Here is a 26,545-nt window from a genome sequence, read left to right as displayed (position 1 = left end):
ATATAATACATAATGGGTTTCATTTGACATTCTCATAAGAGTATATAATCTATTTTTATTCTATTCACTTTAGCTGCCCTCTCTTGATCCCTCCCTACTCCCACTGAAGCTCTTTCTCTTCCATCTCCCACTTTTTCTACTCTCATATTTTTTTTCCTGATTAGTTTAATTAGGTTTACTCACAGGAGCGTGGGCCCTTTTTTAGTGTCTACACCACTAAAAGAAAACACTCTCCCTCTCCCAGCAGTCACTGACTGCCCATGAATCCACAGGGAAGGGGGGCCCCAGGCCACATCAGACTGTTCGAAGATCCAGTCTCTTGCAGGCGACGTGCAGGTCAGCAGAGCTGCCGTACTGTGCCTGAACCCCGCTATTCCTCAGCACCACCCCCCCACCCCTTCTCTAGCTCTTCTGCCATTCTGCCATCTTGTCTATGATTTTCCTGAGCCATAGGGGGGGGGGTTCTTTTTACTTTCTACTTTGAAACAGGGTGTCATTAAACTATCCAGGCTGGCCTTGAACTCACTGTAGCTAGAGCCTGAACTCCAGATCCTCCTCCAGCCTCCCATGTATGACAGGGTTACAAAACTGTGTGGCCAGGCCTGGCTCTGACTCTCTCTTGCTGATTTTCCTCAAGTCTGCGAAAGTCCCGTATTTTGAGAGTACCAGGTTTTGACAAAAACTTCAGAAACAACCAACCAAATAAACAAAAACACCCTGGAAGTGGTTCTCTTAGCCCAGACGGGGTTGAAGGCTGGGCTTCGGAAAGCACTCCTGAGCTAGCAGACACGAAACCCTGTAGGTCCTTTAAACAAACTGAAATTGGGCCGCATGACAGCATCCATCTCCTCCGGTGCAGGGAAAGGGCATCCTCGCTGGGGCCACCCCAGGATGCGCTGCCAGCCAGCCTTCTCTTGGTAGCTAGAGAAAGTCTGTTTCTCTCCAGCCATCACCACTGCCTAAACAGCTGTTGCTCAACAAAGGCTCCCGACGACTCTCCTCCGGTGCAAACTTGACAGGTGACCTGTCTGTGGACGCTCTAGGTACCGCCCCCTGCGCCGCTAACACCCTGGGGGTGGATGTTGGTTTGGGAGACTCAGTGACCTAGTTTGTCCTGGTGGGCATCGGGTTCCATTGTGTTATCCTCCATCAGGGAACTGAGCTTCACGGTCAATTAGCAAAATCCCAGGCCTTGAGTAGAACAATAGATTGGTTGCGGAACTTGTACCCCTGCCAGATTGTTTCTTCTCCGCACATCCACCTAGAGCCTTTCCTGGATTGAGTTTGTCTTTCTTATTGTTGTTGTTTGGAAATATTTTAAAGTTATGACCGCCCTCTGGTGTCTGAAATTATGTATGCAGCGCCCGTGACTTTCAAACGCGATCCCAGACAGGGAATTTGAGTACCATGAGCCTGGGAACTGCTGAGGTAGGTTTCTGAGTTATTCAGACTTAGGATCACGAGTGCAAAGTGGGTGGCAACGACTTTCTGCATTTACGGGCGCAAAAGTCAGACTTTAGTGGATAACTGGTCAGGTCATTTCAGGATTTGTTTTTGGTTTTGTTTTTTGAGGTTAGGGAATGTGTTCAGTTGCCCTGCTATTTAATCCTGGTGCTATGCAGAGTTCTGGCAGGGTAAACAGAAACTACTCCAAGAGGTTGACTGAATGAATGAACCAGTCCCTTAAAGGAATAACTCCTTTTTTTATTTTTTTTAATTGAATAATTCCTTTTTTTAGATTTTTTTTTTATGTATACAACATTCCTTCCATGCAGGCATACAGGCCAGAAGAGGGCACCAGATCTCATTATAGATGACCATGAGCCACCATGTGATTGCTGGGAATTGAACTCAGGACCTCTGGAAGAGCAGTCAGTGGTCTTAACCTCTGAGCCATCTCTCCAGCCCCAACTCCATTCATTTTTATCTTAGTTTTCTGTCTTTCCACACATTTTTAAAAAGGTATTTGAAAAAAATTCTACATTTACTTTTTAAAAATTGTCCAAATTAGAACAGATTAGTTTCTTTAATATGATAGAACCAGGCTTAGAGCAAAACTTATTTGGCAGACTATTTTCTGCTCAACTCAGGAGCATTAGGCTCCCTACTTTGGCAGACTGTTTCCCAGGACAGCTCAGTGCTTTCACTGTATAATCCTGACAATGGTGAGGAGGGAGGTGATGGAGATCTGGAGAACACTCAGCTGTAAGAGGCCTTGCTGCGGCCTTCACAGAGGACTTGGTTCCTAGCACCTTGCTGGGCAGCTTCACCAACCTTCTTTAACTCCAACTCTCTGCCTTTGAGGATACTCCCCCCCCACGTGCATATCCTCACACACAAACACTCACACAAACACACAACTGGAATAAATAAATCTAAGCCAAGCAGCCAAGCATGTTGGTGCACACCTTTGATCCCAGCACTTGGGGGCCACAGATCTCTGTGGATTTGAGGCCATCCTGGTCTGCATAGTGAGTTCTAGGACAGCCAGAGCTACATCATGAGACTATGTCTCAAAAAAAAAAAATCTAAAAAAGAGAATACAGTGGAATCCTAGTAACATCTATAATTTTTTTAATATGCTATTTTTTTCTTGGTGGTATGGGGTGCTATTTTAAGAAAGCATGTCTCACTCTAAGCCAAGCTGACCTGGAACTCTCTATGCAGCCCAAGCTGGGCTTGAACTCAAGGTGATTCTCTTGCTGGGGCCTTCTGAGTGCTAGGATCGCAGGCAATTACCACCATGCCTGTCTGTTCTAACAAATACTTAAATAACAGTGCCAAAGATGTATGAGGATGTGGGCCTGAACAGAGTAGAGATTACTACGATCATTTCGGAAAATGTTTTGATAGAAATTTCTAGTTTAATATACAATAATTTTTTTCCTAAATGTGTATTTACATATACTAAGTGATATAAACGGTACTATATCGTAGTTGTTCATATCTGTGGGCTTTGCATGTGTAGATTCTACTGAACATAGAAAATATTTAGTTAAATATACATTCGTACTGACATGTACAACCTTTCTTTCCCTTGCTCATTCTCTAAACAATACAGGGTAGCAACTATTTGCATTGTATTGGATATTATAAATAATCTAGAAATAATTTAGAAGGCCAGGCATGGTGACATATGCCTTTAATCTCAGCAACTAGGGACAGAGGCAAGTGAATCTCTGTGAATTCTGGGCCATCCAGGGCTACAGTGAGACCCTGTGTCAAAAACAGATAAATAATAAATAAATAAATGTCTTAGTTGGCGTTTTATTGCTGTGATGAAACACCATGATCATGGCAACTCTTATAAAGGAAAACATTTAATTGGGGCTGGCTTACAAGACAGGTTTCATGGCAGAAAGCATGGCGGTGTGCAGGCAGACATGATGCTAGAAGGTAGCTCACAGTTCTACATCTGGATCCGCTGGCATTAGGAAGAGACAATGAGATGCTAAGTCTGCTAAGTCTGGCTTGAGCTTCTGAAATCTCAAATCCCACCCCCACCCCCACCCCCACCCCCAGTGACACAGTTCCTCCAACAAGGCCACCCCCCAACAGTACCATTCTCTATGGGCCTATGGGAACCATTTTTATTCAAACCATCCGAATAAATAAATAAATAAATAAATGTGATTTAAAGTATGTAGCAAGTATAGAGTTCATGATAAATACAGACTCATTACCTTTGGGAAGAGATAAAGAGTAAGGTTACTAGCTCTTGCTGAGTAATCAGTAGTTCTCAATATGTTTGTGTTGTTTGATTTGTTTTGTTGTTATTGAATGAGAGTCTCCTGTAGTCCTGGTTGGTCTAGAACTTAATATGTGTGTAATTGGAGATGACTTTGAATTTCTGATCGTCCTGTCTTCATCTCCCTAGTGCTGGGATGACAGGCATGTGTCACCATGCCCAGGTGAAACTTTATACACTTAAAAAGAAATTTATACATATGGTGTTTTGCCAAAAAAACTTTTATGTGTATGGGTGTTTGCCTGCATATATGTCTATGTACAACATTCATGTAATGCCCAAGGAGGCCAGAAGAGAGAATTAGATCCCCTGGGACTGGAATTACAGATGGTTGTGTGAGCTGCCATGTAAGTGTTGGGAACTGAACTGGAGTTTTCTGTGTTTATAATAAAAACGTAATACAAATAAGCAAAGTCTATGGATATATAAGACATTTACACCACATAAGACATAAATTTTGCTTAGCTTACAAAACTAAGATTTAGACTGGGAAGTCTGATGGTCTTTGAATTTATAGACTGCTTCTCTGAGATTGAGGGGAAATTCTTATCTTTATAATCCCACTACATAAGATCACGTTTAGTGGGTGCTAAGAACTGAGCCAATGAACAGTGAAGAAGGCCTTCCAGCTGTGGAGTCCGACACCCGAGAGTTGCCTGTGGTCTTTAAGGTCATACTGTAGGCAGTAGCAGGACGAGCTCCCATGCTCTGTGTTGAACAGACTGAAATCCCGGATCCTGAAGAGAGAGAGGGAGCACTTCCGCCTCCCTGCACTGTGGAGGCAGGCTGTCAGCCCACAAATGCTGCAGAGTTTAAAGAGAACCGAACATGTGGGAGCTGGCTGCTGTGAGAGGAGCATAAAAATACACACCTGTACAATGTGAGGGGCAGCAAGCCGAGGTCAGAAGGGACACACACAGGATCCTCCCAAATAAAGGTGGCAGACTGGCCTCTCAGTGGGGTCCCATCCAACCCACAGCCTCAGCAGTCCAGGCACAGAGCCACAGCCAGCCTAGGGCAAACCATCTCTCACGTGCTTCTGTGATAACCCACAAGAAAAAGTTTCCCTGGCAACCAAAGACATCCAACACCTAAAATAGTTCCAGCCACATCTTCACAGCAATGTCTTCTCATTCATGCCGCGCCTCTCACCCACCAGGCAGCTTCCAGGGGCAGACGTCTCAACAACTCAAGATCATCCGTGGCTAAATACTGACTTTGAGGCCAGCCAGGTCTAAAGAAGACCCTGTTCAGAAAAGCAGACAACAAAGACAAACAGGACTATACATAATATATGATCCTGAATTGGGAGATTTTATATACTTTGCATTATTAAGATAATTGGAGAAATTTGAGTATGAATCATACTACAGTAATATTTCATCAATATTAAATTTCCGAACTTTGATCATTTTATAGTGCTTAGCTGCAAATGTTTCAGTTCCTAGGGGATGGATATGGAAGTATCAGGAGGGAAGTAGTGAGACTTGTAGTCTAAGATCAGACATAGAGACAAAATAGCAGGGGCTGCCCCTCATACCACCTCCCCGGTACATACAACTAAGTTCACAGCAGAAAACAGTGCTTCCTATATGATTTCTTTTATTCATTGACTTGTTTTTTTTTAAATTGTTATTTGTGTGTGGATGTACACATGCTACAATATGCACATGGAAGTCAGGGGACAGCTTGCAGGAGTTGGTTCCCTTCTTCCACTATGTGGGTTTCTAGAGTTGAATTCAGGTTGTCAAGATGAGCAAGTGCCTTCCTTTAGCTGTTGAGCCATCTCACCAGCTGTGGTGGTTTGAACAAGAATGAATATCTTCGAGCGTTTGTTCCCTAGTTTGTGAAACTGTTTTGGGAAGGATTAGGAGGTGTGCCCTTGTTGGAGGAGGTGTGTCGCTGGGGGCGGGCTTTGCAGTTTCAAAAGCCTCAGCATTACCAGTTAGCTTTCTCTCTCTGCTTCTTACTTGTGGATCAAGATGTGAGCTCTCAGCTATTCCTGCTGCCATTCTTTTGCTCTATTATCATATTCCTCTAGAACTGTGATTCCAATTAAACACTTTCTTTTATAATCTGTCTTGGTTATTATGTCCCTTCACAGCGACAGAAAAGAAACACATACAGAAGTTGGTACCAGCAATGGGGCATCGTTATGACATGCTTAACTACGCTGTGTTTTTTTTTTTCTAGAGGAATGTCGAAGACTTTGGAATGTTATACTAGGAAAGCAGTTGAATGCCATAATCAGAGATTAATAGGTCATCCTAGTAGGAACACGGAAAGGTGATACTGCGAGATGTGTAGAAGGTGGAGGCACAGCTCAAGAGGTGTCAGAGGGAACAATATTGGCAACCAGGCTAGGGACCATTCTTGTGATACTTAGATAAAACATGTGGCTGCTTTCTTCTCTAGTCCTAAGAATTTGCTTGAGGCAAAATTGAAAAGGAATGGATTAATTTATTTGGTGAAGAGATTTCCAAACAGTCTAATATTGGCTCTATTGCATGGTTATTAGTAACCACATTTATCTAGGTCTACAATTAAAAAAGGGCAAGTAGGGCGAAAAGAGGACTGGAAAAATGCTAGAGCCAAGGTGTGTACTTAAAAGAAATAAGGAGATCGGGCTGGAGAGATGGCTGCTCTTCTAGAGGTCCTGAGTTCAACTCCCAGCAACCACACGGTGGCTAACAGCCACCTATAATGAGATCTGGCATGCAGGCATACATGGAGGGAATGTTGTAGACATAATAAATAAACAAATCAATCATTCAATCAATCAATCTTAAAAAAAAAAGGAGAGCAAGATGAGGCCTGACCTGCATTGTAATAAAGGGAGAAGTGCCCTCAGGGAAAGACTCCACCCAGACATTCCAACAATCTGAAAAAGCAAAAAGCCTAAGAAATGTTATACCCCTGAAGAACAATAACTAAGAAAAGCTTCTGCAGATTTGACACAAGGGGGCCAGGCTCCAATCCCAAGTGGGAGGCCAAATTTGGCGGTATTGTCCACATGGTTTTAGTGTCATGAAAAAAACACAAGAGTAAAAGGGGTTGTGGAATTTTCATCTGATGTTAAGGGGAGTTACTGAGGCCAGGTGTGTGGCAGAATCCACTCGTGGAGATCCTGAGACTATTGAGTGAAGCTGTGAAGCTGTGAAGCCTGTATTGCACTGGAGACCCTGAAATGTTAGAACAGCCAGAGCCATGGAATAGCTGCCAAGAAGCTGCATTCAGGGGGTGAAACCAGCCTGAGAGAGAGAGAGATGTGTCTTACAGGCAGCAAGCTGGAAGGGCACAGCCATCTAAGCCCTTTGACATCAACAGAATTTGGAGTTGACACTACTGGATTTTTGTCTTTCTTCTTTATGGTATTTCTCCATTATGCTCCAGTTCTGCCCTTTTGGAACATCAGTACATACTCTGTGCCACTGCATGTTGGAAGTATGTAGTTTGCCTTTTGATCTTCTAGGGGGTTGCAATTAAGAGACTGCCTTGAGATTCAGAAAAGATTTGGACTTTTAAACTGTTAAACCTGTGAAAGACTATGGTGACACTGTGCATCATGACATGCAGATGGCCTATGGGGGCCAGGAAGTGGGTGGTGGCTTGAATGAGAACGGCTCCTATAGGCTCGTATGTTTGGAGTCTTGGTCCCCAACTTTGGGAAGAATTGGTATGTGTGGCCATGTTGGAGAAAGCATGTCACTAGGGCCAGACTTTTCAAAAATTCATAGCATTCCCAGTGTTGTTTCTGCCTCCTATTTGTGGATTAAGATGTGAGCTCTCTGGCCCTGTCCTTGGCAGAAGCCACAAAGTGGTCATGGGAGAGCTGGTCCTGACCTGCTCCAGCCACCACATGGTTTTCCTTAGGTGTTGATGTGGGAAGTCTTTCTGTATATGTTGTTTTTATTGGTTAATGAATAAAGTTGTTTGTTGCTTAGCAGAATAGAGCTAGATGGGGAATACCAAACTAAATGCTGGGAGAAAGAAGGCAGAGTCAGGGAGATGCCATGTAGCCACCAGAGGGGAAAGACGTAAGTTGCCAGCTGGAACCTTGCCTGTAGGCCACAAGCCTTGTAGTAAAATATAAAATAATAGAAATGGATCAATTTAAGATGTAAGAGCTTGGCCAGGCGCTGGTGGCTCACCCCTTTAATCCCAGCACTAGGAGGCAGAGGTATGTGGATCTCTGTGAATTCAAGGCCAGCTGGTCTACAAGAGCTAGTGCTAGGACAGGCTCCAAAGCTACATAGAAAAACCCTGTTTCAAAAAGCAAAACAACAACAAAAAATATGTAAGAGCTTGCTAGGAATATGCTAGAGTGATTGGCCAAGCAGTGATTTAATTAATACAGTTTCTGTGTGGTTATTTCAGGAGTCTGGGTGGCCAGGAAATGAACAAGAGCCTCCTACAACAAATTGGCGCACCAATGTGGTTGACTGTATCCACATTAAACCTAAGAAAGCTTGGAAAGGAATTCCACACACAAAAGAACAGAGTTAAGCATGGCTTACCACCGTGGTTCCTTAAAGAGGTCTTCCTGATTCAGCAGTAGAAAAAAAAGGTTTTGCAATGGTGGCTTCCTGGGCCATGCTGCCAGCACAAACGCTGACTCTTTCGGGAGGTCCAGCTTCAGAGCATTAAATGGAGTTTGTGAGCAGAGTGCTACAATTTGATTAATGGCAACACAGACCTGCTGTGTCTAGACCCTGGGTCTGGGGCAGAGAGAATGGCTGTCAGAGGCAATGAAGGGACCTCTGACATATTGAACTGGGCAGAGCCAAAAGATAAAGCAGCCTTGTTGGCCCTAGCCACACCCACTTAGCAAAATAAGAAAAAAGAAAAAGATACTTCTGGTCAGAAAATAATTACAGATACACAATAAAGACAGATTCAGATAAAAAAAAAACCTCTAAATTGGTAACAGTGTTGGATAAATGTAGGCAGGCTTGGGAGAGAGAAGAAAAGGAGTATAGAGAGTTAAACTTGCAGAAAAAGTAATAGAAATAAAGAAAACTAAGCTATATAAAAATGGAATATACACAGAGTCTGGATTATGTATATTATTGTGTTTTATTTAAAATTTTTGACTGCAGAGAGACATTTGATTCTGGGGACTGCTAAGCTAAACCAACATATATATTTTAAAGGCTTCTTGATTTAAAGGTTTCTTGACTTCAAAGTTTGAATCTAAGGATATATATGTTGCTTTGGAAAAGAGGTTATTCTTTTCATTCCACAGAAGATGAGAACCTGTGGAATCCTTCCAGACTATGTGGTTTGATGGACCAAGATCCCCCAAAGGTCACCATAAACACTCCCAAAACTTATTTCACTCAACTAAAAGCAGGAAGTAATTTGGAGAGAACTATGCCCAAATTCCCTAAATGATTGTTTATAAATGTCTATTTACATTTAAAGGGGGATAGGTTATAAAGATTTGCATTGGTATGGATCTTGGTTTATTGATACAAAATTAAGATCAATCTTGTTATATGTATTTTCTGCTCTTAAGGTACTGTATTTGTACAGCTCACTTAAAAATGTAATGTATAATAAAGAAATATAAGTTAATAGACAATCATCTATAATAGTCAAACTTGTAGTCATGTTAGGTTTTCTCTTTTTCTATTTTATTTATTATGTACACAGTATTCTGCCTCCATGTATGCCTGCAGGCCAGAAGAGGGCACCAGGTCTCATTGTAGATGGTTGTGAGCCACCATGTGATTGCTGGGAATTGAACTCAGGACCTCTGGAAGAGCAGTCACTGCTCTTAATCTCTGAGCCATCTCTCCAGCCCATCAATCAGTTAGATTTTCTAGATGTATAGAGATATATTTCAGATGAATAGCTATTCTTCAAACCTTTCAAAGACTACAGAATATGGCATTTAAGATGTTTGAGAACTGAGGATTTTCATGACGCGACACATCTGCTCCTGGCAGTATCAATTACTTCAAGAGGAATTGGGCATTGAACAGGCTCCTTATGTAGTTTGCTAACCATTTGGGCAAGAAACTGGTCTTGCCCAAACTACTTGATGGTATGCTGTATAAACTGGACATTCAGGACCCACAGAAAAATGACTGCTGAACTTACCTAAAGGTGATACTGTCCTTCAGGGTTCCTGCTTCATGAAAGAGTTTGCCAGACATTCTGCAGGACACAGAAGAAAGTGACTGACAAATTGCCATTATAGGCAGAACTGTCTTTGAAATTTCCTTCTTCATGGAAAAGTCTGCTGGATACTATGGGCCTGTAGGCTGAAGATGAGTGCCTCAATGTTACAGAACTTTGGGTGAGTATCCAAGCAGCAAGATGTCTCTGTCAATTCTAGAGTTTTGGAAGTTGCTTATAATGTACTTCCTGTTTACTTAGGTAATATTATATCCTTCTGGAGTCTTTGATGGAGTTGAAGAATAGCTATAATTATAGTTTTCCTTATTTATGATAAAAGATAAAGTAATGACTTAAATAATATAGTTTCTGAGTGATTATTTCAAGTCTGAGTGGCCAGGAAGAAACAAGCGGCCTCCTTCTACAATGGGGCGGAGGGGGGGTGGGGTGGGAAGTTTGACCACTAGGAATTTGACCATGTTGTAGTGAATATATGGACAACACAAAATGGACTTGTTTTTTCTTTTGGGGAGAGGGGGATGGTCACGTGACGTGCTGGGGGCAGACATGGGAAGACTGGGAGGTGAGTACAATCAGGACACATGATGTGAGATTCCCAAATAATCAATAAAAGTATAACTTTAAAAAAAGATGGCTAGGCAGTGGTGCACATCTTTAATTTCAGCACTCAGGAGGCAGAGGCAGGCAGATCTCTGAGTTCAAGGCCAGCGTGGTCTATAGAATGAGTTCCAGGACAGCCAGGGCTACACAGAGAAACCCTGTCTCAGAAAAAAAAAATGGTGAGCTTTTAACCGTCCTTGTCCCTGCACTTTTGCTGTTGTTACTGACTCTAACACTCTGAAACCATTAAGTTCAATCAAACACTTTCGTTTATAAGTTGCCTTGGTCATGGTGTGTTATCACAGCAAAGCACTATTACACCAAAGCAGGGACTCAAGCAGAGTGAGAACCTGGAGGTGGAGCTGATGCAGAGGCCACGAAGGAGGCTGCTGCTTACTGGCTTGCTCAACATGGATTGCTCAGCCTGCTTGCTTGTACACCAGGAACACCAATCCACAGATGGCACTACTCATAGTGAGCTGGACCCTCCTATATCAATCAAAAAAATTTGCATCAAGCTGGGCAGTGGTGGCGCACGCCTTTAATCCCAGCATTCGGGAGGCAGAGGCAGGCGGATCTCTGGGAGTTCGAGGCCAGCCTGGTCTACAAGAGCTAGTTCCGGGACAGGCACCAAAGCTACAGAGAAACCCTGTCTCGAAAAACCATAAAAAAAAAAAAAATTGCACCATAGGGTTTCTCAATCTGGTGGGAGTATTTTCCAGACGGTCCCTCTTCTCAAAATTTCCATTGTTGATGTTAAACTAGCCAGCATACAGTTCCAGCTTGATTTCTCTGTATCAAACTTTCTGTTTCTTTAACAATGGGGTCTTAGCATCTAGTTATGGTGCTCAACCAAGAGCAACAGCAATACACTATGTTGTTTTGAAAGCCTCTGGAGCCTCCTTGACTAGTAATTCATAGGAAGGTATCCTACGCCAGGCACTGAGAATTTCATTTAATAACTCAGGTCTTCTGGGGGAAGCATTGTCCATCCATTCAGAGCATCTCCATTAAAACATGTGTGTGTTTTTATACATATCTTTATAAACACATACACACATACATATATTAAAACAGGCATGGTGATGTACACCTTTAATCTCAGCATGCAGGAGGCAGAAGCAGATGGATCTCTGTGAGTGCCAAACCAGCCTGGTCTACATAATAAGTGCCAAGACAGCCAGGACTACATTGTGAGACTGTCTCAAAATAACATGAATAACAAAACCAAAAATGAATAAAAACACGTACTTTAAAATTAGTTTACAGAGTATGAAGCCCTAAGGCTTCTCCATCCATACTTAGTTTTGGATAACCCTACCATCCACTCCACTCAAACTCTTAATGCCAGAAATCCCTGTTTTCAGGTGTTCTACTAGCCCTATCTCCCTAAAGACCTGTCCCCTTCTCCCTCTCAGGGACCCTTTCTAGGTTCTTCACCTCTGCAAACACTCCCACTCAGACACACAAATCTAAGAATTTGAAGACAGGATCTGTATATGTGAGAGAGCACAAGGTATTTGTCTTTCTGGGCCTGAATTACCTCATTTAATATTAGCACTACAAGCACCACACATTTCCTAGAACTCTCTTAGCACTGGACTCCTAGGCAGAGGAGATAAAAGTCTGGAGGCAGATGTCAAGGCAGCATGCTACAGAGACAAAGGCCATGCTAGGTCACTAAAGCCCACCTTCCCTTGCTCGAAGTTTTTAATAGTCTTCACTGTTGTATCTTTGGAGTAAAGCATTTTCTCTTTTGCTTGAGCCAGGATCAGGACATAGCCTGGGTTGGTCTTTAACTCTCAGCCCTCCTGCTTTTACAGCACAGTGATGACAGGTATGTGCCACTACCCTCAGCACAGTGATGACAGGTGTGTGCCACTACCCTCAGCAGTGATGACAGGTGTGTGCCACTACCCTCAGCAGTGATGACAGGTGTGTGCCACTACCCTCAGCACAGTGATGACAGGTGTGTGCCACTACCCTCAGCACAGTGATGACAGGTGTGTGCCACTACCCTCAGCAGTGATGACAGGTGTGTGCCACTACCCTCAGCAGCGATGAAAGGTGTGTGCCACTACCCTCAGCACAGTGATGACAGGTGTGTGCCACTACCCTCAGCAGTGATGACAGGTGTGTGCCACTACCCTCAGCACAGTGATGACAGGTGTGTGCCACTACCCTCAGCACAGTGATGACAGGTGTGTGCCACTACCCTCAGCAGTGATGACAGGTGTGTGCCACTACCCTCAGCAGTGATGACAGGTGTGTGCCACTACCCTCAGCACAGTGATGACAGGTATGTGCCACTACCCTCAGCAGTGATGACAGGTGTGTGCCACTACCCTCAGCAGTGATTACAGGTGTGTGCCACTACCCTCAGCACAGTGATTACAGGTGTGTGCCACTACCCTCAGCAGTGATGACAGGTGTGTGCCACTACCCTCAGCAGTGATTACAGGTGTGTGCCACTACCCTCAGCACAGTGATTACAGGTGTGTGCCACTACCCTCAGCACAGTGATTACAGGTGTGTGCCACTACCCTCAGCAGTGTTGACAGGTGTGTGCCACTGCCCTCAGCACAGTGATGACAGGTGTGTGCCACTGCCCTCAGCACAGTGATGACAGGTGTGTGCCACTGCCCTCAGCACAGTGATGACAGGTGTGTGCCACTACCCTCAGCACAGTGATGACAGGTGTGTGCCACTGCCCTCAGCACAGTGATGACAGGTGTGTGCCACTGCCCTCAGCCATTTACACTGAGTAGAGGTCATCATTCCTGTGACTTTTTTGTTCTCACTGTAACTTTTGAAAATCAAAATCAGTTAAACTAGATACTCTGAATTGTCTCCATGGCCTTTTCTTTTTATGTTATTTCTCTGTATATATCTTGCTTAGAATTTTGTTCAGGTTTGGGGATGGCTCTGCGGTCTCCTTGGATAGAGTAAACTATAGCCTAGAATTCCTTTTTGTTTGCAGTTAAGGCAGAGAGATAGTCTGCTTGAGTTAAAGAGCAGATGGCAAGGCAGGCCCTTGACAGTATTACATATCTTCTCCCAGGTACTCAGGCAGGCACTGGTCAGGCACCATCTCATGTGGGGTGCTACCAATGTGCTTAGCATCCCAAATCAGGTTAGCTTTGGCTCGGGCCAGTATGGTTGAATTTTGCCATCTGCCTGTGGCTCAACTGGCACTGGACACTCTAAGAAAGCCTAGTTCATACATCTAGTAAAGCTTCCAGTCTATCACTGACAGAAGTCAGGTACTAAACAGGAACTTGGAGGCAGGAGCTGAAGCGAAGACCACAGAGAAATGCTTACTAGCTTGCTCAGGTTCCATATTTATACCCAGCACCATGTAACCAGGAGTGTCATGGCCCACAACGGGCAGGGTCCTCTCATAGCAATCACTAGTGATGAAAATGCCCTACAAATTTGCATACAGGCCAATCTGATAAAGGAATGACTCCAGTTTATTTCAAGTTGACAAAAACCAGCACAGACACGCACACCACACTGGGCTGGAGGCTGAACAGAGCTTCATGTATGCCAGGCAAGCATCCTATCAACTGAGTTACACTCCAAGATCTTTTTAAGTTTTTTATATTGGTCTTTGAGCCTTTTGATTATCCTAATAAAAGGCATGAAATATGAATTTAGCACCATAAGCTATATTATTCCTCTTTCCAGCACTGGCTTAAAGGTCTAATTTTTTCCATAAACTAAACATATTAACATTTGGAGACTGGCCAGTGTGAGTTACTCAGGAATGGAGGCAAAGCCCTAGAGAAGGAAGCAGGCAGATGTCCACTGATCTAGACGGTGAGAACTGTCACGATGGTCACCTAAGGAGAATACTGAAGGATTCCTTTTTTAAAATGTAAATGAGTATTTTGCCTGCATGTATGTCTGTGAACCACATGTGTGCCTGGTGCCTGCAGATGCCAGATGTCAGATTCCTAAAACTAGACTTATGGATGGTTTGAGTCACCATATGGGTGCTGAGAATCAAACCCAGGTCTTCTACAAGATCAACAAGTGCTCTAAACTGTTGAGCCATCTCTACAGCCCCTCCCCAATTTTTGAAAGATTCTTAACTGTCAGGTACACAGTAAATAACAGGTAACACAAAATGTTTTTTCCTATAAAAACTGTATTCAGGCCAAAACATTTAAATGCATGACCAAACCTGTTATTTTATCAAGAAGGACATTTCTATGTCCTCTAAGAGCAGTCATTTACTTCTAGGGAAAGGATGGATGTCTACTTGGCTGTCACAGTTCCATCATGTCTACTTTCTTTGTAAGTTCAGCTTCGATGGCATCCTAGAGGAAAAGAAATAAGTCATAAATTATTAACATGATTAAAATAAGTAGAAAAGGAAAGCACTAAAACAAATTTTATTTATTTTTTATAGTCCTAGAGACCAAATTGAGGAACTTACATAAATTAGTGAGGTCCTCTACTGCTGAGCTACATTGCCACCCCTTGGTGTGTGTGGTGTGTGCATGTGTGCATGTGTGTGCACATAAGTGTCTGCTACTAGTGAAGCCCCCTTCTGCTGAGCTACATTGTCATCCCTTGGTGTGTGTGGTGTGTGCGTGTGTGCGTGTGTGCATGTGTGTGCACATAAGTGTCTGCTACTAGTGAAGCCCTCTACTGCTGAGCTACATTGTCAGCACATGTGCATGCATGTGTTAGTGTATGTAGTTTTTAGAGTCTTGCTATGTAGCTTTAGCTAATGTCAAACTTGAAGTAATCCTCCTGCCTTGGCCTTCTGAGTACTGAAATTTTAAAAATACTATTGAGAATTTCAAATGTGCTTTTAAATATTCACTTGCTTTTATATCAACCCATTCTCTCCACTCCAACTGCCCTGCTGTGGAATATTAGTTGAAGATGTGTTACATTTGTTTATGCTATGGAACGTTTGTTTAATGACGCAAAGATGTGTTGTGTTCTTTTAACTCTGTGACGCTGTGTCACTTTGCCTGTCTAAAACACCTGATTGATCTAATAAAGAGCTGAACTGCCAATAGCTAGGCAGGAGAAAAAACAGGCAGGATTGGCAGGAAGAGAGAATAAATAGAAGGAGAAATCTAGGCTCGGAAAAGATAGAGGAGCGAGAAAAATAGAAGAGAAGGACAACAGGGGCCAGCAACCCAGTTACACAGGCAGCAAAAAAATAAGAAAAAAAGGTACACAGAATAGTGAAAGATAAAAGCCCAGAGGCAAAAGATACACAGCTGTACACAGCTGGCTAGAAACAAGCTAAGCTAGGACGAGGATTCATAAGTAAGAATAAGTTTCAGGATGTTTATTTGGGAGCTGGGTGGTGGCACCCCCAAAACAGCTAAAGAAAAACAAGAACAATACCCCCCAGTTCTCAAACTCCTAAATGATTGTAATGAACACCCCAAGGGAAGAGACCTTAGAAAGATGCAGTGGCACATGGGTAGACGTCTAGGTCTGTGCTCCACAGTGCTGCACACACACCTTTCATTCTCAGGGCTTCATCACTTCTCACTTGGCCTAAATAAACCAACCGCTCTCTGCAGTTTCTTCTCCCCACTCCAGTCTGCCTCATACGCTCGTTACAGAACTGCTGTCCCAAAGCACTGGCCTCATCAAAAAGTACAACCTTGATTACTTTTTTGACTTAAAAAAAAAAAAGGAACAAAGTAAATAAGAAAAATGAATAAATAAAAGCAAAGAACTCAGCAACTGTCACCAGTCTCTTGCAGCTTCTAAGATCAAGTCTTAGAAGATAAGGCCCTTTACAATTTCTTTTTTTTTTAAGATTTATTTATTTATTATGTATACAGTGTTCTGTCTGCATGTATACCTGCAGGGCAGAAGAGGGCACCAGATCTCATTATATGGATGGTTGTGAGCCACCATGTGGTTGCTGGGAAATTAACTCAGGACCTCTCGAAGAACAGCCAGAGCTCTTAACCACTGAGCCATCTCTCCAGTCCCGAAATATTTATTTATTTTTATGTGCATTGGTGTTTTTGCCTGCATGAATGTCTGTGCAAGAGTGCCAGACCCCCTGGAACTGGAATTATAGACAGTTGTGAGCTGCCATGTGGGTGCTGGGAATTGAACCCCGGTCCTCTGGAAGAACAGCCAATGGTTTTAACCATTAAGCCATCTCTCCAGCTCTCCTTTACAATTTCTATCACAAACCCTGTCTTGGGCTATGTATGCCCAAGCAGTTGAACCTTATCACTTGACACAGCTTAGAAATCTTATTACCTCAATTTAATAATTGCTAATTAAAAAGGGGGAAATCAAGGAAGGAAAATGGGAACTACTTACTAATTCTCTCTTTGCCTCTTCAATTTTCACTTGAGCAAGAGATGGATTCTTAAAAAGGAAAACAAAAGAAGGAAAGGTCTGATGAGAAGTTTCACATGGGCTCTGCTGGATGCTGTTGGCACTATTTTGGGAAGCTCTAACCTTCAAGAAGAAGAGGTCACTATGGGCGAGGTTTTTCAAGACAGGGTTTCTCCACCGTCCTGGAGAAGCCCTAATTGTCCTGGAACTTGCTTTGTACACCAGACTGGTCTTGAATTCTCAGGAATTTCCCCTGCCTCTCCCTCCCTCCCAAGTGCTGGGATTAAAGGTGTGTGACCCACTACCCAGTCCTACAGGAGCCATTTTCTTTCAATTAATTAATTAGTTAGTTAGTTAGTCAGTTTGTTTATTGTTTTTTTTGAGACAGGGTTTCTCTGTGTAGCTTTTTGGAGCCCGTCCTGGAACTCGCTCTGTAGAGCAGGTTAGTCTTGAACTCACAAGGATCTGCCTGCCTCTGCCTCCTGAGTGATGGGATTAAAGGTGTATGCTACCACCTCCCAGCTTATGGAGGCATTTTCTCAATTGAGGTTACCTCCTTTCAGATAACTCTAGTGTGTGTCAAACTGACATCAAACTATCTAGCACAAGACTGGTTCCTGGTTTCTGGATTGTTCTCTGCTTCCAGGTCTGCCATGTTGTACTGACCTGTTCCACCTGCCTTTCCCACCACTATGGCTAAAACTATGAAAATGTGAGCTTTGCTACTAAATGAGTCTTTGCTCCCTTAAGTTGTTTCTGTGAGGGATCATGGTCACAGTGATACAAACAAATATAGAAAGGAAAGTCGCTTCACAACACAATCCCTTCAAAAGGCAAGGAAAGTTAGCGAGAGCACCCAGCACCCAGACAATACTGAAATTTACCAATAACAATGTATGTGTGTATGTGTGTGTGTGGGGGGGGTGTTAAGTCAGAATCTTGGCGGGAAAGATGGTTCACTAGGTAATGGCACTTGCGCCAAACCTGGGGATGAGTGAAATCCTTAGTAAGAGAACCAGCTCTGGCCTCCATGCATACTGTGACACTCACACCCCCCCCCCAAAAGTAAATGTAACAAGACAGAGCCCAAAGTGGCCTTGAATTCAAGGCCTCAGCCTCTCAAGTGCCGTGGTCAGAGACATGGTCCACCATGCCAAGCACACCACTGTCTTTGTTTTGTTATTCAGATACAACATTTTATTCTGTGGCCAAAACTATCTTAGAACTCACAGTGACCCTCTGCCTCAGCCTCCAAGTGTTCAGATTACAAGTGTGAGTCACCATTCTCAGTTCTGCCATTGATTTTACACCATTGGACCACAAACCCACTATGCGCTGATCTCTTAGTGTCTTTAGAGTAGGTTTGAAGATGAGACTCCAAGAAAACCCCTAATAACAATTACCGGCATTAAATCTAAATAGGACTCCAATTTCTTCTTCAGGGGTAAAGTCTGCTGTTTTAGTTCCATGAGTTTCTGGAAATGAAAAGAGAAATATCCACAAAACAACTAAACAGTGCTCATTTCTGAAATAAAATGCAATAAAGCATTACTATGTAGGTATCTCATTAAGATAGACTCTTGGCTTCCTGAAGGTTGGTAAGCAATCTACCACTGAACTACACTGTCCAATCCACAGGTATTTTAAATCAAAGAACTTCAAACAGATCAGCTCATTTCTAATAGAAACAATACTTTTCCAAATGTTTAGAATAAATTATATTCCTACTTACACAGTATAGGACTACAGAAGCTAACAATATGGTTCAGGGGTAAAGCCTGGAGAGCTGAGGTTTTTCTATTTTCTTTTAATTGTATTTTATTTTATGGTATAAGGTTTTTGCTTGTTTTGTAACCTTTTTTATGTGCTCCTAGAGGTAAGAATAATATACTTAATGCCCTGGAACTAGAGTCACAGATGGTTGTGAGCCACCGTGTGGGTGCTAGGAGACAACCTGGGTCCTCAGCAAGAGTACAATAGTGCTAACCACTGAGCTATCCCTCCAGCCCGTTTCATTTTTTACGTTCATTTTCTGTGTATGAGTGCTATGCCTACATATATGACTGTGAGTCATATGTATTCCTGGTGTCCACAGAAGCAGGTGTCAGGTCCCCTGCAAGTGGAGTTACAGACAGTTGTGAGCCACCATGTTGGTGCTTTCTACAAGAGCAGTCAGTGCTCTTTAATGGCTGGGTATCTCTCTAGCCCCTGATAAACTAAGTTGGATCCCAGGACCAATGTGGGAAAAAGAAATCAAACTCCTCTAAATTGCATGTGCTGTGTGGAAGCTGGAGGTTGACACTGGGTATCATCTCAGTCACTCAACACCTTATTTTTCGAGACAATGTCTTTCACTAGACGTGAAACTCACTGATAGGCTAGACTACCTGGCCCAGGAGTAACCAAGCTCATTATGTTACCTGTGACCCCTTACTTACTCAGACGTGTGCCAAGTATAATGGCTTCAATGTCTGACTTGAAGCTGGAGCTGCTGCTCAGTAGTTATGTAAACTTGGGCAAATTACAGATCCTTTCTGTAATTCCCTCATCTACATAAAGGGACTGATAACATAGAAACTGCCCGTCTTTAGCCCCTCACTCCCCAGTGCTGGGTTTACATGTGCAGCCACACCCAGCTTTTACGTGGGTGCTGGGGACCCAAACTCAGGTAAGCACTTTCCCAACACTCAGCCATCTCCCTCACCCTGGGACCTGCATCTTCTGCTGTCCACTGAAGAACACAGTAGAGGGCCCTCAGGTCTTAGACTTTTTAGCCTTTAGAATCACAAACAAAATAAACTTCTATTTTAACTGCTCATAAATGATCCAGTCTGGAATATTCTGTGACAGCAGCAAAGGACAGACTAAGACAGGAGGCTTACCTCTGAAAGTGCCACTAGTGACCGATGGGACAGAGACATATCCATGCCTCTGGCTAAGAGCTGCTCCTGCAATGTGAGGAAAAAAGAGTTCAGCTGAAAAATCCATTTGAAAGAAACTATCATGAAAATGTTTTCAACATGCAATAAAGAATGCTTCGGATGACAAATTAAAAAGCACACATGCACCTAAGCTAGTTTGTGTGACTTGTGAATCCTTTCTGCACTGAGACATGGTGAGAAGATGGGTGCCGGGTGTAAGTGTTTAAATGCCCGACTTTGAACCTGGAGCTGCTCACAGTTACATAGACGTGGGCAAGTTACAGACTTCCCTGTAGTTCTGTCATCTACAGATACTACTTCCTACTGGAAGACAGCGGTCTGAGAGGCTAGCTAGATACAGCGCTTCATACACACCTGTGCAGCTTTGATTCCAAACCTGAACTCCGCTGCTTTTGCTTTCAGGAAGTCCATGTTCTCAAGACGACTGTCAACTTTGGTCCTCTCTGCAGACAGATGCAGCTCTGCCTTCTTGAGATCTCTTCCAAAAGTAAAATTAAAGCATTTTTTTTTTAACTTCCCAGTAAACAATTATTTAAAAAAACAAGAAAATCAACTCCCTCTTTAGGGATTTAACTCTGGCTTAGTCAATATAGATAATCTACTTGGCAGCTGTTCCACCACAAGTTAACATCCCAGACTACAATGCATTCTTTAGGGCATTTACCCCTCCATGTTGCCAGTGTGGGACTTTTCTGAATATAGATACATTAACATTAATCTATAACAATTATTCTTGGAACAACTAAGCACGTTATTTAAAAAAAATGGTTTAATATATCCTAAGCCAATTTGAAATACAGAATTCCAAAGACCTCTCTACTCTGTGACATGACACAGTGCCTACTACATACATCTTATTTGTTGAATACATTTGTATGTGACCAAATTACTCTGCCTTTACATAAATGCTAACCACCAGCTTTAATCTCTGGGCCAGTAAGAATCTAAAGGCTCGGGGACTGGAGAGATGGCTCACAGTGGTTAAGAGTACTGACTGCTCTTCCAGAGGACCCGGGTTCAATTCCCAGCACCCACATGGCAGCTCACAACTGTCTGAAGATCCAGTTGCAGGGGATCTGATACCTTCACACCAATGCACATAAAATAAAGTTAAATAAACCACAAAAAATATTAAAAAAAAAAGAATCTAAAGGCTCACAGCATCAAAGAGGGACATTAGAGCTACAGAAAAAACATACCAAACATGTGTCTTTAAATTATATGATAGTTTGTGAGTATAAAAATTTGAAAATTATAAAACTACATATTTTTAATAAAGCAAAAATAAACATATGGGTAATAAACTGTATAAAGTAAAATATGAAAATCTGTACCTAAGCCCCTCCTGAATGGTTCAGGCAGCCATGGACTTAAGTGGCTCCTGTTTCAGCCTTCCAATAGCTGGGATTACAGTCCTGTGTCATCATGTCTGGTTTGACAATGTCCTACTAATGCTTTATAATTGAAAAGGTCAACATTTTAACTCACTCTCGTAGACATTTTTCTAACACTAATGTTGCAGTCAGATTTTTTCCAAGTTTTCCCAATTCAAGATTAATTTCTTCACTTTTGGATTTGGTATGAAAAAGGTCAGAAGTCAAATCGTTCACTGTAGGAATAAAACTGAAAGAGGAACTTGGTTACACAGACGAGCTAAGGATAAGCACTGCTAAAAATGATCTCTCTGGAGTTTATGTAATCACACTGTTCCATCCATTTATATAACTGACACATGCTGTTTCCATTGCCTGAAATGCCCGTCAGCAGGCAAAACTCCCTTTTTCCCTAGGTAGGCTGAGTATGGTGGTACACACCTTTATTCCCAGGGCTGGGAGGCAGAGGCAGGCAGATCTCTGAGAGTTCAAGAACCCCCTGGTCTGCAGAGTAAGTTCCAGGCTAATCAGGGATACATAATGAGACCACGTTTTAACAAAATAAAAACAAAACCAACAAACAAAAACCCTAAGAAAAAACCCAAAAACCTCTCAAGTAAGATTTACCCATCCTAAATTACTGTCCTTTGTCTGTGCTTGCCAGGGATAGCATCCTTAGTCTTAGTACATGAGTCTAACTCATGTACAGAGCAGCTGTTATAGGGGGGCAGAATTCTCTCCACTGTTCTCTCTCATTTGACTAAGAAACTGTCTTTGAAGGTCCTGTCTAGCTCCCGATTCATCTCTGTTTCCCTAGGATTAACACCTACACAGTTGTGTTTGGTATCGGAAGAATTGATTTGGTGTACACCACTGCTGCCATGTAGTTTACATGCTTTTACACTTACAACACCACCCTTTAAGCATCATATAAAGCCCAAACCTTTCCACTGGCAGTTAAGCACAACACACTTCTGTGTACTTGGGTGGTATGGTAAGCTGCAGTAGTAGTCCTAGCTAACAAATGGCCACCAACAGCAGTCATATGGCCTTTGGAGTCAGATTTTCTGAGTCCCAACTCTTCAGATTCCTCTGAGAACGGTGGAAGAAGTAGATCATTATATAGGCGAAAGGTCTATCTCAAACAATGAGGGTCTTTAGCATGGTGGTGATTATACATGCCTTAAACCCAGCACTCAGGAGGCAGAGGCAGGTGAATCTCCATAAATTCAAGGCCAGCCTGATCTACAGGGTGAGTTCCAGGACAACCATGGCTACACAGTGAAACCCTGTCTGATTTAATGTTGTATATGACCAAAACATGCTCAACCAGGTCATTTAACCTACTACTGTTCTGCTTGTTTGGTGGTAGGTGGGTCCTCACATAATATACACTGGTCTCAAACTCTCTAAGTGGTTGATAATGACCTTGACTTTCTGACCTTCCTGCCTCCAGCTCCTGGGTGCTGGACTTGTCCAGGGTTATGCCCACATAATAATGCAACAGTCTACAGCTGTCCTAGTTTGTTCATTAGTGCTGTGATCAACACCAAGACCAAAGCAGCACAGAAGAGGGTTTATTTTAGCTTACACTTACAGATACAACACTTAGAGAAGTCTCAGGGCAGGAACTCAAGCAAAAGCAATAGAGGAACACTGCTTACTGGCTCCATCTCTCTGTCTTCTGCTCGGCTATCCTTCTTATGTAGTCCAGTGCCATCCACCCCTGGTACTGTTGTGCTAAGTAGACCTCAGTGCATGAAAACCAACACACAAACTAACAACAAAACACCCTACCCAAACCAATCAACAAACTTAACAAACAAACAAAAAAAAATCACCTCAGCACTTTTGCATTTATTGTTAATTTTCTATGCAGAATTATAGTGAGAACCAAAACCTCCTAAAATCAAGGCCTTACAGTATATTTATCCTCCTGTGCGAACACAGACCAAAAGCATTACAATATTTACCTTGCTAGTGAAGTATCTTTTGTTTCCAAGGCTATTGCACTGTCAACCAATGCATTTAGAAACCTGGAACCAGTGTTAGACAGAGTGGCAGGGGAGAAATTCACACTCTCCATGAGAAAGTCCTGAAGATGTTTGGCTGAAACAAAAAAAGAATTTTATGGTGTCTCAGATGTTTTGTCTTTCTTGTTTTATAAACTTTTATCATAGTTTTTTTTTAAATAAAGATTTATGTGAGCCAAGCATGGTGTTGAAAGCCTTTAATCTCAAACTCCAGCAACCAAAACCAAAACAGGACACCTCTGATTTCGAGGCTAACCAGATCTACATGGAGAGTTCCAAAAGAGCCAAGGCTACACAAAGAAACCCTACTTCAAAAAATTATTATTATTATCATTATTATTTTATTTTTAATTATGATATGTGTGTCTGTGCACTTTGAGCACAGGTAGAGTTGTGAAGTGTCCAGTAGGTTGTGTTGGGAACCAACTTGTTCAATCCTCAGGACCCACACACAGTAGAACACAGAACTGACTCTTCTGAGCTGCTCTCTGACTTCCACGCGCTCATGTACCCATGCCTCAAAAGCAGTAAGTGAAATTAAAAAAGAAAGAAAGAAAACAGGGGATCACTATGTAGACCTGGAATTCACAATGTAAACCATAACAGCCTTGAACTCAAGAGATATGCCTGCTCCTGTCTCCTAAATGCTAAGACTAAAGAAGAAAGCCACCCTATCCATAAAATAAATGTAATTTAGCTGGATAGTGGTGGTACACCCCTTTAATCCCAGAACTGGGGAGGCAGAGGCAGAAGGATCTCTGTGAGTTTGAGGCCAGCCTGGTCTACAAAATAGTTTCCAGGACAGCCAGGGCTGTTACACAGAGAAACCTTGTCTCAAAACACTTAAATCCCCAAAAATCCAATTTCAAAAGACCATATTATGAGAATCCAAATAAAGGAGTAAACATGGAAGTTTTGCACACCAAACTTTCTGTGCTAATTTTAAAAGACTGGGGAGGCAGAGGCAGGCGGATCTCTGTGAGTTCAAGGCCAGCCTGGTCTACAAGAGCTAGTTCCAGGACAGGCATCAAAGCTACAGAGAAACCTTGTCTCAAAAAACAAACAACCACAACCACAACAACAAAAAGACTATTGGAAAAAGTATATATGCGTTAGAATTAAATATAACTGCACTATATTCAAAACATCATATAGTGTTTGGAGAGATGTTCAGTTTGTTGTTGTGGTTGCTGTTGTTTGTTCTGAGACAGGATCTCTGGTTGTCTTGGAACTCTATCTAGACCAGGCTATACTCGAGACCCACCTGCCTCAGCCTCCCAAGTGCTGGGATCACTCAGCTAGAGCACTTGCTCTTGCAGAGGATCTAGATGCAGTTCCCAGGACCCACACGGTGGCTTACAATCACACTAGCTCCAGTTCCTGGGGATCCAACACCCACTTCAAACCTCTACAAATACCAGGCATGCACAGAGTGTACATAAATCCATGCAGACAAAACACTTTTACACATAAAATCTTTTTTTTCCCCAAAAAAATATATATAACAAATGTCCCGTACTTGGTTAAACATATGGCAAACAGATCTCACTTCCTCTGTTTGGTGCACTGTCATCCTCAAAACTTTTTGTTTAAGTAGAATGAGCATAAATTTATTAAGAAAAAGTAATAAAGAACCCTAGCGTGAGAGGAGTTCCAAAGAAGGAATGTCCCAGAAAGACTTTTGTCCTTCCCTTTGGCTTTGTACCCTGCTCTCACTGTCAACACCAACAAAAAGAGGGGAAAGAAAAAGACTGTCTTTTGAGACAGTCTTGCCAAGTGATCCAAGCTGACACTGCACTCCCTACGATTCCCATGCTGCACCTTCTGAATGCTGGGATTACAAGCTTTCACCATCATGTCTGTCTCCGCAGGAAATTTTAAAGCAAGTCCCTGATCCACGGCCCCTGGTGATTTGTCCAAGTCTCACCCTTCAGGGCTGCTGCCTCTAGTGTCTGCACAAGCTCCGGAAGGGGAAGGGGAGAAAACTACAAGCATCTTTCTTGTTAGGCTAATGCGCTTTTGTTCTGGTTTTTGAGAAAGGCTCTTACTGTGCAACCTAGGCTGACCTTGAACTCACAGACATCCTTCTGACTCTCCCACCAACCCCCACCCCAGCAAATTTAATTCTCTTTTAGGATTCACTGTTTTACTAGCAGAGTACCAATAAAACACACTATAGTAAATTTCTAATTTGGAAGTTACTATAATGGAGCAGAAGTCAATTGCCCAAAATAATAACGGTGATAATCAATCCAAGTATCCTATCCTAATCGTGCAAATCTAGTTAACGCTACGACCTCTTTCAGAACTCGGCATTAACTCACCTTCTGACTCATACTCATTTGCTTTCTGTTTTAAATCCTCTATTACCAGGCAGATGTCCCTGTCTCGGACCCTGTTGCGTTCTGAAAGGTGATACAAAATTTCTGTCGTCCGTGGATTCACCTCATACTGTGGAATGGGATGGTCTCCGAATATCTTTTTCAACCACGCCGCAACCTAACCACGAAAAGGTAAGCCTTGTTATAATGGCACAACAGAATCCGACAAAGCAGGGCTCCGCAGCCAACTCAACGTTTTGTGTGGCTATTCCGGGGTCCTGACTTGTCAACAAGGGAAAAGTCGAAATGAACAAGGACCCCTCACTCTTTGCCAACGCTGCAAACGCAGCACCAGGCAAAACAAAAACAAAAACCACCACCAACAACAAATCGAAACAAAAACCCACAGCTGCCAGATCTTAAAGAGTGTGAAGTAAGATCCGTGACGGTCTGAAAAGCAAGGGGTCCCCAACACATCCTAAACCCCCCAGTGCCAGGCGGCTCCAGGAGTTGGACTAAGGCTCGGATGTTTGAATTCCAGGCTGAAGCAGCAGAGGCTGGGCTGCAAGGCGGGTTTGCCTCGGGAGTCCCACTCCAGCCTTAAGTGAGGGGCTGACACAGGAAAAGGAGGGCACGGCCTCCGGGGGGGGAGGGGACTCCCAGCCTGCAAGGGGCCTCAGGGCTCGCGGGGGCACCGTGCGATCGGGACAGAAACTACAGTGCGGTGAGCGAGGAGCCCGGCAGACTCAAGGCCCCGGGAGGGTTAGGCAGGTTCCCCCGACCCAGCTCCGGATGTCACCTGCGATTCTCTCTCCTCTGGCGCCGCCATGGCTACCGCTCCCGCCACCTCACTCTCAAAACCTCGCGGGGAACGCCCCAGGCCCCACCCCCTAACCGTTGTGTCCGCCCCTCAGGCGCGGGAATTCTGGGAGTTGTGGTTTTTACCCATTCCAGTAACTTGAACTCCTCAGGGCCTAGTCTGATTGAAGGTTTCGCAGACTTTGCTGCATTCTTGGATCTGAGCCCACTGTGTCATAATCATAAA

The 26,545-nt window shown here is 43.1% G+C and overlaps 1 protein-coding gene across 2 annotated transcripts; it reads right to left on the bottom strand.

The window, feature by feature from the left end:
• Positions 1-13,969: 13,969 nt before the first annotated feature.
• Haus1 (HAUS augmin like complex subunit 1) lies at positions 13,970-26,352 on the bottom strand. Of its 2 annotated transcripts, XM_041640872.1 has the most exons (9): positions 26,300-26,352; positions 25,504-25,678; positions 23,120-23,255; positions 21,262-21,396; positions 20,128-20,251; positions 19,714-19,779; positions 18,235-18,306; positions 16,814-16,861; positions 13,974-14,817 (listed from the first exon to the last, which is right to left on the bottom strand). In XM_041640872.1, the coding sequence occupies exons 1-9, from the start codon at positions 26,327-26,329 to the stop codon at positions 14,767-14,769; spliced, it is 837 nt and encodes a 278-aa protein (XP_041496806.1). In that variant the 5' UTR covers positions 26,330-26,352; the 3' UTR covers positions 13,974-14,766. The 2 variants fall into 2 exon arrangements, with proteins under 2 accessions (XP_041496807.1, XP_041496806.1); XM_041640873.1 differs by lacking the exon at positions 21,262-21,396 and having other exon boundaries at positions 13,970-14,817.
• Positions 26,353-26,545: the final 193 nt, after the last annotated feature.

The sequence above is a fragment of the Microtus oregoni genome, unplaced genomic scaffold (assembly GCF_018167655.1).
Source record: "Microtus oregoni isolate MIOR12 unplaced genomic scaffold, Mior012 000065F_ref0000479, whole genome shotgun sequence".
Lineage (NCBI taxonomy): Eukaryota > Metazoa > Chordata > Mammalia > Rodentia > Cricetidae > Microtus > Microtus oregoni.
Note: the sequence above shows the minus strand (reverse complement) of the source record. Positions and strands in the feature narration are given on the sequence as shown.

Coding starts and splice junctions, on each gene's coding strand:
- Haus1 (XM_041640872.1), bottom strand. CDS start 26,329: ATGGCGGCGCCAGAGGAGAGAGAATCGCAG. Junction 25,679..26,299: donor CAGAGGAGAGAGAATCGCAG/GTGACATCCGGA, acceptor TTTCGTGGTTAG/GTTGCGGCGTGGTTGAAAAA. Junction 16,862..18,234: donor CCTATTTAGATTTAATGCCG/GTAATTGTTATT, acceptor TTCCTTTTTAAG/AATCCATCTCTTGCTCAAGT.